Source organism: Clytia hemisphaerica, unplaced genomic scaffold (assembly GCF_902728285.1).
Source record: "Clytia hemisphaerica strain Z4C2 unplaced genomic scaffold, Clytia hemisphaerica genome assembly, whole genome shotgun sequence".
NCBI classification, from domain to species: domain Eukaryota; kingdom Metazoa; phylum Cnidaria; class Hydrozoa; order Leptothecata; family Clytiidae; genus Clytia; species Clytia hemisphaerica.
Genome location: NW_027103262.1, coordinates 612,420 through 628,195, shown reverse-complemented (window position 1 = coordinate 628,195; position 15,776 = coordinate 612,420). Strand labels below are relative to the sequence as shown.

Sequence of the window (15,776 nt, the reverse complement as noted above, 5' to 3'; positions counted from 1 at the left end):
CGTGTTTTGACCCTTCTGGGCCATCGTAGACTCCATTGTACTTTCTAGATATTCCCTTGCTTCCACTTTAAAATCCATTAACACATGAAAATGAAAGATTTTCGTGGGTTTTTTTAGTTAAGGTGCTAAAACACTTTACGGAAGAAATTTAAAGTAGTAGAAGTTGCGGGGGGAGGGCGGCTAATGGATAGACACTATCTATCAATATCATAGTTATGGCTTCCAACCACACCTCACTTTTTCGCACCATTTTTGCATCAAGATAGGAGGTATAATCGCTGATAAAACAGAAGGAAGATATAGCTTCGTCCTCGAAGTTTCGTGAGATTTTCGGCATTATTTTTCAGATTTTTGTGTTTTTTTACAAGATATATTTTCAAAAGGTTTTTGGTACTACATATAGTAAATAAGTAAGTTTGCGACCGCAATAGAGGACAATTCTAGGTCTCCCTTTTTTCTATCTGTCTACCCGAAGGTAGGTGAGGCGCCTCTCCTTTTCCTCCCATTTTATCAATCGAAATAAAAATCAAACACTCAAAATACAGTGTCGCGAAAAAAGCGAACAAATTTTTATATAATGTAAAAACCTCCCTCTTTATGTGAAATTTTATGACTGGTATACTTAATATTTTAAACTTATTTAATCGCCTTGGGAAGTGAATATCTATTGATTTAGCAGAGAATTTAAATCTTATTTCAATCATTCTAAGCCCAGTTAATCTGATGAGTTTGAGGATTTTATTTTATATAAAACTTTGTCTACTTTTTTTGGGACACACTGTAGACACATTAACAAGAAGAAATTGAAAAAAAATCCATGTTAAAAATTTCTTTGTTTGCCAACCACCTAATTAAAATTCAAAATATAAATTTCTACTTTTCCAGCAAGGTGGACAACTCGCAATTAAGTTTCCTTTACAATTTAAATTTGATTTGGAATCATGTTTAAATTTATTATATAGCAATATTCCTTGCAATATATCTTTTATATATAATACAAAATGTTATGCGAGTAACAACAAAAACAACAGGGCGCCTGTTGAAGTAATTCATAATAAAGCACTCAAAACTATTTTGATGTTCGAAAACTGGAGTTCTTATAATGGTCTGAGAATAAAGGGGGCCAGTCTTATCCTAAAAGGAGCTGACCAACAATATATTTTCTTAACTTTTATGTCAAAATTTATGTAAACTTTTATGTCAAAATTTATGTAAAGAAAATACCCTTGAAACACAATGGAGGTTTCCTTATAAATACCAGAAGTTCCTGGATAACTGGTTAAATGCGTGTGTCATACAACTTACATAACAGTCACATATGACGTGAGAGGACCTCAGAGCTTTGTCATCTACAAAACACACCCAGAAAGCCTCTCATAGAAATATACTTAAAAATTTACATTGAAAATAAAAAAAAATCTTTACTTCGAATATTTTTTGTGAAAATTCTTATTAAGTTTTGCTGGCGGCTTTCCCCTTTTCGACGTCGCTTATACACATCCATTGTCCGTCCAGTGCTTCCTTCCATAACGAGATCTGTGGGGTGGATAAAATAGAATCAATAGATTCACGTGCATTGGGCTTTTCCAGCAAAAAATTTGAATATGGGGGGGGGGGTGGAGGATATAACAATTTCATATAACAATCAAGTGACTTTTGCCCCCCCCCCCGGATAACGGGTTTTACCCCCGGACAAGCATCAGTTGACCCCCGGACAACCCGAATTACCCCCGGACAGAGCAAATTTACCCCCGGACAGAGCAAATTTACCCCCGGACAAGGCAAATTGTGGTGATTTTTCGCTACCCCCGGGCAATATATCCTCCACCCCTCCCCCCGTGTACGGACATTTTCTGGAAGAGCCCATTCAATATTTGTTGCTGATTCTATACTTAAAACATTTTTTCTACTTTTCTTGTACAGGCTCCTAAGCTACATTTCATTCTACTCGTCAAAGAGGTATCCTCACTGAAAATACTAAATCTCAATCCACACATTACAACTCAACGCGACTCAACAATGAACAAGATCGGGAAAAAAATATGGAGATTTTAACATGAAGTTATTCCTTTATTTTGTGACGTCATAGATTCGTCATATCCAAAGAAAGGTTTCGGAAAGAGAATTGTTTTGGATTTCATGATTGAACATAAGTAAGTTAGCTAGCTATGAAAACATTGACGGGAAAGGGTTTTCTCTTTTCAAGACGAAAACAAGTATGCCCCACCCACGTACATACAAACATCGATGGGCAAAACACTTAGGGATTGTTATCATAATATTTTCCCGAAATTCATTATAAAACCTAGGTGTGTACGTCCTTATGCTTTTTTTCAGGTAGTACTACATTTATTTTGATAAAATCGCGAAGTAATGTATGAAGTTATAATATTGAAAGTAATGTATAGAAAGAAAACTAGATTTTTGTATTCGAAAATCCTCATTCTATTCTATGAATATTCTAAGCATAATAATACTCATTTCTAAAGATTGCAACATAAAAGTATATGACAAGGCTGTATGTAGCAGCTTCATCTGTACATCTTTTATTTTTGCATTATAGCAACGTACGATTTTGAGGCATGAAGACCTATTTCAGAAAAGGTCCCCTATACTGAGCAAGTCAGATTTTCCATCCCGGGAAGTTGCTCTGAGAAAACCAGGAAAACCGTGAGGGGGCTCAGTGAGATGCTAAGGGTGAGAGGCAAAGATTTCTACGATAATTTAAAATTGAACAAAAAATCCGTTGGTCTCTTAAAGGTTTTATTTTTACATAAGTGTTCCCGTTTCATATCAGACACATATTTCATATCAGGACAGTGTCTGCCTATTGTTATATTATGCTGATATAAGCATAAAAATGTTTTTCTTTTTCTCTTTTTGACAAATCTTGCTCTACAGTCATGTCAATACAATGTGGAAAAGCTTGTAAATTAAAATTGATGAGTAAGCAAACGATATCACTCTTATTTAAAAACAAAACCTTTAAAAATAGATGAAAAATCCAAGGATCATTCGAAAAGTCTAGCATGAAATATTGTTTTTGAAAAATATAATAATTATTATCTTGTTAAAAAAACCCACCCACCAATACCTATAAATTTGTAAATTTTTGCACTTAGGGATATATTAGCCCACTGTTTCAAACACTTAACGTAAATGTTTCCTGTACCAACAAGGAGGCGAACTGCTAAAATGCATGAGCATTTGAGGGTCTTCTTTCTAAATTTGTTAATTTTTGCACTTAGAGATATATGAGCCCACCCTTTTAAACACTTAACGTAAATTTTTGCACTTAAGGATATATTAGCCCACCCTTTTAAACACTTAACGTAAAAGTTTCCTGAATCAACAAGGAGGCGAACTGCTAAAATGCCTGAACTTTAATGAATGAATGGGAATATCCACTTTTTAAGAGTTTATTCTGAGGAGAATATTTTCACTTTCTCTTTTATTCTATCAGTCTATCATGTCTTGTACGATACAATAAAGAAAACTAAAGGGATCTACCACCACGGAATTTGCTACAACACAAACTCAAAAGAAAGAACTTTACGTTTTCACTTTTGTTGCACTTAACTGTATCTTACTACTACTGTATTTTCGTCTTCAGAAAAAAGTGTTTAAAAAATCTTTCTCTGAAAATGCAAGTCAGAACAGTATAGTTTAACAGGACTCCTCCTATCAATCTCCATACAACAGAAAAAGCACAATAGATCAGTACATGAAATGTTTTTACAGCTGACGCTTATTGTACTCTCTATTTGGACGTTCTACTATTCGATACGCTCCATTATTCGATAACATTGAAAGTCACCATCAATGAAAAACTCTCGTAAACAACGTTCTACTCTATACGTTCCCTTAAAAAATGAAAATTCAATTCCGCTTGAGAATCGAGAGCCTCAACTGTATTTCATATATGGTATCCCAGCTGGCACACAAAGTTGTTTCAACGTTTATCTAGCGTTCACAACGTCCATATAACGTTAGATGAACGTTAAAACAACGTTGTGTGCCAGCTGGGATGCCTCTAAGGTCTAAGAAGCTCTAATCAATGTGTATAAGGTGCATTACAAAGATTTCTTGGGTTCAAATTTCATACGAAACTGCTGAATCATTGGAAGTGAAATCTTGATACACTAGTTGTAAAAACTTGAATAGAAAAAAAGTTTTAGCCGCGCGGGCAAAATAAGCCACGAAGAAATGGGGAAAGTCTTGTTAAACCCTTGATCAAAGAGAAAAGTATACACGTACCTTATTTTCAGCGCCGGAGACAGCCAATATATTACCAGCAAGAGACCATGAGACGTGCCAAATAGCTTCGTTAAATTTGTGAAGTACTTGATGCGTCCATCCACTACCTTCCTTCTCGTTCTTACGCCAAATGATTACACGGCAATCCTGAAATAAGAAAGCAATGGACTCTACGTCAATTCGAACTAATTCTCAGTCCCCGTCAAAGAAAGACCCCGATGCTTTCTTTCTTTAAGTCGAATCTTTCTGCAATTCGAACAAACAAGGCTTCTCGTTCGACTTCGAATTACCAAGTGTTAACTGTCAAGTCTTAGTTTTAATCACAGATTTATAAAGCCCGACGGGCTAGATGTCGTGCTTTGGCTGAAAAGTGTGCCGTAGTTCCAATGATTACATTACAATAGAGTGTAATCAGTGCTTGACCAATCAGAAGCTTCGTGGGTTTTCGAAGACAATAGCAGGAATATTATTTGCGATATTCATTTTTTTGCCTGGAAGAGCTTGAAGCACGACATCTAGCCCTTCGGGTTTATAAATCTGTGGGTCTAATCCCTCCATCTTGAAATGTTTTATGAATCTTTCTCAACTCATGTACAAAGTAGGTAAGAATAAGGTTATCCCCCTCGTTTTAAAGAGACAAAAAATCTTCGAAAATGAAAACATGTTTAGCTTTACAGAAAAAGTCTTCTGGCTCAAAACAGCTACAGTTGACTCTCTCTAATTCGAACTCTAAGGAACCAATCCTTCGAATTAGAGAAACATTTGAATTGCATAAAAAATTGTATTGCCTTTTCCAGTTGAGTTGTCCAGTATCTTAGTTCAAATTACAGAAGGATAATACTAATAGAATTGATTGTATATTGAAAAAAAGTGTTGAGAACTTTTTAAAGGTTTTATTTTTACAAGTGTTCCCGTTTCATATGAGACAGACACATTATTTCATATCAGGACAGTGTCTGCCTATTGTTACATTATACTGATATAAGCAAAAAATGTTTTTCTTGTCCTCTTTCTAGCCAATTTTGCTCCACATCCATGTCAATCCAATGTGAAAAAGCTTGTGAATTAAAATTGACGAGTAAGAAAACGATATGACTCTTATTTAAAAACAAAACCTTTAACATTAGAAGTCGTTAGAAAGTTGAGAGAAATTAATTAAAAAAATTTCTTCATCACTTACCAGTGAGCAGGTGGCGAGTATGAAATTTTCTTGCCCGCAATTTGGTGCGAATGCTACATCACGAACCCAATCACTGTGGGCGTCTAATGTGTCTTCTTCTAACCATTTCCCCTCCGTATCACTGAGAGAAAGAGGAGGAGGAGGAATTTAATGAGAGTCAACAAAACAATCTACAATTAGTGAATTTAGAAAAACGACGACTGGAAATTTTCTCATCTTTCGCGGCTATATTTGAGCAAAAATTTGAATATTTTTTATAGTTTTCCCGATTTCGGTTTGAACGGGATGTTTAAGGGTTTTCTTTCAAGAAATACAATTTTGTCAATATGCTCAGATAGCAGGCCTTCTTTTCAACAGCACTAATCATGTCTAATGACGATAACCATATCAAATATAATCTTAGCATCAATACTTTGAAAACAAGGCCCACAATGATTTTTTTTTTGCGGAGAAGAGTGTATAAAGAATTACCATTTACCAAAAGACTAGTTCAAATAGCACTCATATCTTGATAAAGGAAATAGTAAGTGACCTGGCAGCAACCTGACCATCTGTTTAGACGTAGGCTACGTTATACTTCATTCGTTTAGAGCTTTTTTCTTGAGGCTTGAAACTTTCTTATTGGGCTTACGTTAGAATTGTCCTGTTAAATGCAGAATACTTTGAAAAAGAAACCATAACGAGGACTGGGTACCTGTAGTAATTCTGAACTTTGGATTGGGATGAGCTGGAGTTTTTACAAGATACTTCACTAATTGGTCATTTGAAGTGATAGAGATGACACGTTCTTTAGAAAAAGTAACAAAATTATTTTATTACTGGTTAACGACCAACCAAATCAAATAAGAGCTTTTAAAAACTCCAGCTTGTCCCTTTTGATTGGACTTCTAAGAGCCCTAAAGTTTATTCGCTCTAAGTGAGCACTCATTTTTGCTACCAAGTGGACACCATACTCAAGAAATTACTCTTAATTACAATGACACGGTTTTCACATGGTAGCAAAGAAGACTTTAGATTAGACGGTCCTTAATGCAGAATGTGGGTACCTGTATGCCCATATTTTTACGAGGTTATCACACCCACCAGAAACGATTCTCTTTTTATATACAAATCCTGTACCATCGGTATCCTGAAGTGAAAGAAATCAAGTTGGATATTTTGAGAAAAAAGAAAATTAAAAAAAAAAAGAAGTTTGTCACTGTAGAAAGTGTCAAAAAAACTCAAAACTTTGCGGTCTTTTTTCTTTGGTGAAAAACTTGGTTTACTCACACTGGGTCAACCTTTTAATTCACTTGTAGGCCCAAATATAAGATAAGTGATAAAATATCATTAAAGCGTCGTTTTGGAGCTACCACTCGTCCCAGGTTTCAAAGGTGAATAACTTAATGAAGGACAGAGGACCAAGGAGTTCACCCATTGGCAAAGTATTCTGAAAAAATTCTGACGTCATTGCACGGATGCCACAAGTATATTTTCTTACTTTATCTGTCCTTTGACATTGTACTGGAGGAGCCCAACTGACAGCATTGCAACCGATCTAAAATAGAATAAATTATTGATACTAAAACCTTTCAAACTCTACCGATAATTAGAAGACACGGTTTGAGTTCGTTCAAAAACATTGAGATGATAATTTTCTTTTGTAAATAAAGTCTCCATGACATTCAAGCAATTCTTCCTTTTGGGACTCTTTCTATGGAGAATTGTCCGAGAGCCAACACACATTGACTATGCTAACATAAAAGAGGCCCTCAAGCAGATTGAGTGGCTATTTCCGTGATCATGGTGAAGAGAAAGATTTGACGCGATGGCGTGATAAGAGGTGTTGCTGGGAAAGCCTCGTACAACCAACATACAAAGATAAATCTGTATAAATTTTTTATAGCATGTATCTGTAAGCGCTTTAATAATGAAGCATATTCAGAGCTATTGTGACGTCATTCGATTCTAGCGAGTTGGAACCCGATCACCTTCTACACAGATTATGGGCATCAGGGTTGATGAGTATAGTAGCAAAAGGATACTTACGCATGAGTGAGCATTTGGTATTTTTTCAACTTCCCAATTTCCATCTGTAAATAAAAGAAAGATAAGTAAGTAATACTCAGGTAAGTCAGGGTTATAAGTGCAATATCATTTGAACGTGCTCAGCAAAAAAAAGCCATACGATTCGAAATATATTTCCCAGGATATGGTACTAAGGGCTAAAAACCAAACGAAATCCCAATTTACAAGACCTAGACAGACTGTAAGGTAAAATATTTGTAAAAATGTAAACCTTTTTGACAAATCAAAATATCAAAAGCATATTACTGACTTTGAAAGATTCCTGGTCCCCTATCAACAAATAATTAAGTTCCCTACCTAACGGCCACAACGTAATATTATATCGAATCATGTTTACTTTTTTTATTCCAACATTGCTTAGTACCTCTGGCAATTGACTCGTTTTCAAAATTATATTTGGAATTGTAGTATTTGGCAGTATATGTGCATAATGTACCTATAATTTTGTTTCAATTAACAAAGAAAACCGAAACCATCGAAACAAGACTTACCAACAAGAGAGACAACCGATACTGCACCATCAGATGCACCACAAACTAACATCAAACCATATTCATGTGGTGCCCAACATATAGAATTGACTATGAAATAGAATTTACATAAAAACCAGTCATTATAATCTCAAACCTATCATTATAGGTAATACATTCTACATAAAGATTAAGAAACGGTGTACTTCTTCTCAATACTACTTATAGTTTCTTGCTTACGTAATACATTCTACATGTTTTGAAAGTGTCAGATATCTTGAGACTCAGTTATAGTATACTTCTCAGTAAATGAGAATGATAATTCATTATACCTGATGAGTCATGATGTTGACTGTCAAATAGAATTTGGTATCCATCTCCAGATTCTTTCCATATAATAACCTGAAAAGTTTTTACAATATAATTTAATAAGTAAATGATAGAGTCAAATGACAGTCTGAAATGTTTACTAAAGTCTGTTTGAAAAAAATTGGCAGTCCGCAGATTTAGACATATTCACAAAATATAATCAAAAGTAATACCTCCTTAAAAGATAATCTTAAACGGATGATCCTAAGACTTCAAAATCTTTGAAGAGGAATGCACCAAAATGTACGGGCTGCCAATTCTTTTTTAATAGACTTTGGTACAAATGAATATCAACAACGATGCTTTTAAGGCAATTAATTGCAAGAGTGTAACCTTTATGATAAAATAAATTGTGATGATGTAATTTAACCTTTCTGTCGTAAGAGCAAGATGCCAATAGATTTGAATACATTGGGTGTGCCCATGCAACTTGCCATACTGGTCCATCATGGCTAAAAGAAAAGATATGTTGAAAATCATAAATTTTCTTAATTGATAAATCTAAATCTCTCAAAGCCCACTGGAGCTTTCAACTAGTGAGCCTGGTTCACAAAATAATTGATTTTCTAATATGTCTACAATTTAGAAGGCCTGGATTGACCCCTGTATCTTATGGTGATAATATAAATTAATTTGTCCAAGATTTCAGAGAAAAACTTAAGAAAGATAAGAAGAGAAAATAAAAATACCCTTTTAAATCTGAAATTAATTTATAACTGTCTCCTGTGACTTCGTAAACTTTGACGGAACGATCAGACGAACAAGTTGCCAATTTTCGACCATAATAGTCCATTTGAGCATCATGCTAAAAAGGAGAATAAATTAATATAATATTTGAATGAACAGGACAGGGTAAAAGGGTAACAGTTTCATAAAGCAAAATTGAAATTGAAAAGGATTTGCATATTTTATCAGGTTTTTGGATTCCAAGTTTTTGACTCAAAATATGATTTTTTTGCAATCAATTTAAAACTTCCAAAGCACAACGCGTCAAAACACTTAAAGGCCTTTCTTTTTGAGAAAATATCAAAATTAAAATTCACGAAGGGACATTATTAAATCATTGGCTTTAAGGTGAGTAAATTGTCTTGGGTAGGGCTTCAACAGTCATTTTTGGGGAAAGTCAAAAAATTCAAGATGTAGTGTTTTTTTATGAAAATTTTACCTATAATGAGGCAGACATTCTGTGCAATTTTTAAGGTCAGAAGTCCAAAATTGGCTGAACCCCCCCCCCCCCTAGCGGTACTGATTCACACTACAGGCAAAAATTAGAAAAAATGGCAGTTTTTGGCCTTTGCAGGCTTGTACATATGTCAAAATTAAAATGATTCCCTGCTAAGAGTCAGTTTTAAGGTAAAAAAAAAATTTGGACTGAAAAATATCCCTAAAATGGTTAAATAGACATGAACCTAAAATCTTTTAATGAGCATAGTATTCTCCAGGGAAATCAAAATCATTTGGGTCTAGTTCCCTTAAGGTAAGTTGAATTTTTATTAAAAACATTATATCTTGAATTTTCGGACTTCGACATTTGACGACCCACTCTATCACAATTAGCCCCCTTTTCTCAAATAAAAAACCTATATTCTAAATATCACATTTCATACTTTCAAAGGCTTCATTTCTCAGCAAAATCAGTTTAAAATATGGCCATTTTAGGGCAAAATTAGGGGGTAATAATTAAAAATTTCTCCCATCCCCTCCTTATTCATCATATTTTGTGCCCCTCCACTTTCTGATTATAGCGTGGGCTCTGACCTCCAAGTCGTATTATATAGAAATGTGAAGCAAAACATTTATCAGTATTTTTTACTTTACTTACAATCATATCTTCATGATCTGTATTAATTGTTGAGACAACATTGACCTGAAAAGGTTTATAAAAACAAAGCATGGCAGGTTAATAAAGCCTATCAAAAAATACCAAAAGCATTATTTATCATGATGATATTCTATAAAATCTATATCAAAGAGCAAAGCTAGTGCAGCAATTTCTGATTCAGGTTAGGGTTTATCCCCCCTTGGGAAGGTGTATGTCTTGATTGCTATGCGTGCAGCAGCCAGGATCAATCAACCACATTTTGTCATTCAATCCTCGAGACAGCCCCTTCGATTTGTTAGGCCTTGATTAAACGTTAAAGAAAAATAATTTTGCACATGTAAATGGGCCAGTGTTTGAGGTCTGGTAAAATTTCCAGGAAATAGCCTACAAGGCGGTGCGCAGATCTAGGTGGGTGTCTTCTCCCCCATAGATCTTTTTCTTGGGAAGTTGTTCTTCGAATTAATTTTAAAGTTTCAAATCTTTCATCTATGGGTCAAAATTTAGGTAAGTTCACATAGTTTATGAAAATGTTTAAATTTCATTAAAAAAAGCCGGTTTATCTCTTTTCATGAATCCTGTCAAAAGTTTTGTGGCGCATTTTTTTAGTTGCGAGTCAAGTAAACAATATATCACTTTTGCAGCATTAATGTTTGATACACATTTCAGCAATCACTTTAGACTAAAACTCCTTAAGATTACAGGAATTGGAGTGCAGGCCAATTTTACTTTTTTGCACCAATTCTTCAAAATGAAAATATTTAACAATTTAAAGTTCTTCTTTTATTCAATGATTTTTACCGCACTTTGTTGACCATCTAACTCTTGCATCAAATTCCCGCTTTCTTCAGATAATCGAAGATTAGTCTACACCTTAGGATCGGGGATTGAAACAAATAAAAAAGGTGTTATGAAGGGTGATATTTTACAGCCGCCCGTTGTGCAAAGCACCGAGAGGCCAGGGGTGCTAAAAAGAAGGGCCATATTATGAAATACGCCATTATCATTGGTGGGAATTTAATAAACAGTCTGCGAAGAAGCACTGCAAAGCAATCAGTAGAAAAAACCACTTCATTTTTGTCAGATTTGGATATAATTTTTTACAGGGGAGATAACTTGTTAATGTGTTGTGTCAATTTGTCAGCATTGTATTGTTGCAAAGGGAAAGATAAAAGAGGTAAGACTAGCATAGTTTTTAATCCTGATATAGGAATTTAAGTCTAGACTGGGCTGTTCGTAAAAAATCCCTTGGTTCCCGTCATTCCAACCATCAAAAAGTGGGTTGGTCGGTCGGGCGAAAAATATTTTCTGTTAGAATGAAACAGTCCAAGAAGGCGGAATTTTCCTTAGAAAAGGGTGGTAAAGGAATGTTTGATCGCCCTAAAAGCCTCTTTTTCACTTCACATAGGCTCCACTGGTTTGTTTTGATGCTTCCATATGGTCCGCAATGAAAATCGGGAAAAAACTGAATTAACGGGTTTCGGATTGTTTTTTTGGTCGAGATTAGCGTTTGCTCTTTCTCTCAAAAAAGAAAACATGGAGGGTAATGGTGGAGTTTCAGCTGTCAGGAAAAATGGACTCTAACTTTTCAGTAGAAATCATGGTCGGTCGGGTGACAGGAACCAAACAATTTTTTACGAACGGCCCTGGTTATTTTAGCCTGAACATGACCCAAGAATGTTTGAAGGTATGTCCGGGCTATTATATATACCTTGGGTTGTTATTTTAATGACCATTTGAATCATTTTTTGATGTTATGATATTGATTTTACCAAAATACAGAAATTGACAAGAAATTGAAAAAATAAACAAGTTAAGGAGAAAGCTTTGTTGATATTTTTCAAATTGATGATAAAACCCATTTTGATCTGTCACCCACTTTTTAGCTACACATCCATAAAAAGATATATTGGGCCATCCTAGAAATTTGTTGTTACCCCCCATAGGAAGACATGCATTTTAAAATTTTTTCTAGCCTCTGGAATAATTTTCTTTTCCAGTACGATGGCCCAGAAGGGTCAAAACACGCACTTCTAGTTTTTACGCACTTCCAGTTCTTATAAAATTTGTGAGCTAGAACTGCCTAGGGTCAATGGCCCAGAAGGCTCAAGTGACACTGCGCACTTCTGACTTTTTTTCAGGGCGGAAAATTTCCAAGGGAGCGGCCCGTGCTATGAAATTTTTTTCAGTCTTTAAAATGAATGTCGAGTTACGCAAAATGAGTTAACATTTCCGAGTTGTTCATATCAAGAGTTACAGGTTAAAATTTCTGAGTTAAGTGCTAGTCAGCAAAATCCCCCCCAGTGGCAAAAATCGGGGAAGCTAAAAAGTGAACAAATATCAGCTTTGTTTTTTGCCTCCACGCCGCTAGCATTTTCCGCCATTGGACCACCCTAGTGCATGAAAACTAGAAAGTGTGTGAGTGTGTTTTGAGTCTTCTGCTGTGAACGCCAAAATAACTCGAGAATCTGAGAATCTACAGGAAGGAAAATAACTTGAAAATTTAAAAGAAACAAAACCGAGTTAAAAAACGAGAAATGATTCCAAAATTTAAATGAGTTAAGATACCATCAGAGATAACTCGAGATTTTAAAGTCACGGGGAAAAAACGACCTACAAAATTGAGAATGACGTCATAAAAAAGGTACAAAATGACGTCATAACTCGATTTTTTCGTAACTTGCTTTTTTTAACTCGAGAAAAATAACTCGGGATTTCCCAGCCTCTTTGCTTTTATCATTAACTCATTTATTACAACTCGGTATCTATTTTGCTGACCAGAACGGCTATCTTTCGAGGGGACTTTTGCCTGCTTTTGCGTCTCTAAAATATTTTTAGAAGTGCGTAGTGTTGTCACAAAAAAACTCGGAAGTGCGCAGTGTCTTGTGAGCCTTCTGGGCCATGACCCTAGACAGTTCTAGTTCACAAATTTTATAAGAACTGAAAGTGCGTGGTGAGCCTTAGGGGCCATCGCATTCCAGTGGTGGTCAGAAATTCTGATGAAAATCCATGTACTTTTGCAAAATGCATTGGAAATTCCAATTTTGTTTACCTTTTAAAATTCAATTGCCTTGGAAATTCATACATTTTCTTCTCTCGTCTTGGAAATTTTGAATCTTTGTGAAAAACTTTTGCCCTCAGAAATCCTGTGTCGTCAGCCCCCGCTATTTGGGCCATTCCAGAATTTGTCTGTAACAGTAGGGTGGTAGGAAATTTCAAACTTACTTGCAGAATACCAAACCAAGTTTAATGGAAAGCCATAACCATCAGAAGAAAAATGAGGGGTCATTTACCTTCCAATTCTTTAAAGTTCCAAAGATATTCCATTTTGAAGTTCAATTTTTCAAGCATTTTCGTGCACGCATCGCCAGCTATTTTGTACCGTCATTACGGCACCAAAAGCGAAAGTGTTTTATGAAAAATTCCGCGCGGGAGGTTTGGTGCAAGATTTATTTTCCGTAGATGTAACTGAAACGGGGGTAATTACAACATAATCTTTCCCTTAGCGCTTGCCACCGGAAACAGCCTGATTCTTACTTTTTTCACATTTGGAAAGAAAAAAGATTGTTCTTTCTAAAAAATTCACGTTCGATAAAAAAATTTTATTTTTTCAATGAAAAAAACGCATTTTAAGTACATAATTTGACTTCCTGAAAAATATACGTTGCTCCAACCAACGAACGTGGTACGTCTCAAAAGCTAAACTATTGCGGGGAACGATGCAAAAAATTCCAGGTTGATAGCTGTTTCGGGTGGCTAGCGCTTTGGATTTTAGAACCCCCGGATAAAAAATTTTGCCGTGCCGCGAACAAGAAGTTTGAAAAAACTCACCCGCGAGTACTCATTTTCAAATTTTGAAGGATAATGAAGACATGATGTGCTGATTTTTTCTGCAAAAGAAAGCTGAATCAATTCTCTACACTTTGGAAAAAATACTTATGTTAAAAGAGGTTTCCTTCCTTGAGGTATGTAAGCTTGAATATTTTTTTTCGAAAAACTATGTTTTGTTACTGCCGCACGCGTAAGGCCCAACCTCCCTAGTAACAGGGGGGCGGACGACACAGGATTTCCGAGGGTAAAAGTTTTCATTAAAATTCGAAATTTCCAAGGCGAGAGAAGAAAATGTATGAATTTCCATGGCAATTGAGTTAAAAAGGGCAAAAAAGAGTGGAATTTCCGATGCATTTTGAAAAAGTACATGAATTTTTATTGGAATTTTCAACCACCACTGGAAAAGAGAAATTATTTCCGAGGCTAAAAAAAAATAAAAAATGCACGTCGTCCGACGGGGGGTAACAAAAATTTTCTGGAATGGACCTTTTACAGACAAATTCTACAGTCAGGAACAGTCGCCTTATTAGGAGACGCCTCCTGATTAGGAGACCCGTCTCCTAATCAGGAGGTTCACGTCTCCTAATCAGGAAACGGGTGTAATTATCTCGTGAACGAGCAAACTGCGCATGATTTGATTGCTCCCAATGGAAAGAGCACAAAAAATTGATTCCATATGGTGATTTTCAGAAAAATCCACCGGTGGAATCAATCACAATTCTAATAATCCATAAGAACCAATCAGAAGTAAGAATCTGTCTTCTGAACAAAAGCGTCTCAAAAAGAAAAATGGCGGACATGAAAAAAATCAAGAGGGGCTTCCTTGTAGTGCTTTATATTAGGATTGTGATCGATTGCACCGAGAAATTTTGATAATTTTTTTAAAACTTTACCAATTCGAGGCTGCTCTTTCCATTAAAACTAGTTTCAAAATGCGCGGAAAAGCCTAAAGCCCTTAAAATTGAGATCAAAGTTTTATGTCTCCTAATTAGGAGGCGTCTCCTAATAAGGCGACTGTTCCTGACTGTTCTAGGGATGGCCCATTGTTCTTGTTTTGAGTTTCCTATGTTTTCCTTGCCTCACAGCTTAGCCTCGCTTACCTATCCTTAAAAGATGGAGCGCATTTGAGAGGTTAGAGGGGAAAGTGTATTTTTTTGTTTGATATGCAGATTTGCAATGATTGTCAAACTTTGAAACCTCTAGTCTTTTTTGTTTCTTAAAGATTTTTTAGTCATTCCAGGCAGTAAAAGAATCTACATTGTAAGTAGTCATTCCAGGCAGTAAAAGAATCTGCATTGTAAGTATACCCTGCTGAAATGATGAATGTTTAAAATCTACTGAAAATCGTGCAAAAATCAATGAAAATTTGGTGAAAAGAAGTAAAAAATAAAAATAAAAACACTCGAGACTCACCGCCATTTTGATTATCGTGGCAAGCTTGTTTTGATTTTCCCGTCTGTCACACACTGCGGGCTTTATTCTTTTACCGCGACTTCTATAACTCGATTCCGCTTGCCTTTCGCTCGCTTTTGACATGACAAATCGCGAAAAAGGTCGTCATTTCTGCCACGGCATACTCTGTACCAGAGTGTATCTCACGATTATCGTAGCGTAGTTCAATGAATTTTGAAATTAGCCGTAGATATTGGGTTTGTGTACAGACAAGCCACGGCACGACTTTTTGTTTTCTCTCTAGCCCTCCTTCTTCCCATTTTGTATATAGCACAGATTTCTGTAAACTTTATCAGGCGAATTATTGAAGGGTGATTGAAAGTGTGGCGTT

At 35.6% G+C, this 15,776-nt stretch overlaps 1 protein-coding gene across 1 annotated transcript; it reads right to left on the bottom strand.

Annotated features, from left to right (window-relative positions):
- Positions 1-814: 814 nt before the first annotated feature.
- Positions 815-15,461, bottom strand: LOC136799889 (protein SEC13 homolog). The gene is made up of 12 exons (XM_067056546.1): positions 15,407-15,461; positions 10,166-10,210; positions 9,033-9,148; positions 8,714-8,795; positions 8,307-8,376; positions 7,996-8,085; positions 7,466-7,509; positions 6,918-6,974; positions 6,484-6,566; positions 5,438-5,558; positions 4,258-4,404; positions 815-1,536 (listed from the first exon to the last, which is right to left on the bottom strand). The coding sequence occupies exons 1-12, from the start codon at positions 15,410-15,412 to the stop codon at positions 1,453-1,455; spliced, it is 945 nt and encodes a 314-aa protein (XP_066912647.1). The 5' UTR covers positions 15,413-15,461; the 3' UTR covers positions 815-1,452.
- Between the last annotated feature and the right edge of the window lie 315 nt (positions 15,462-15,776).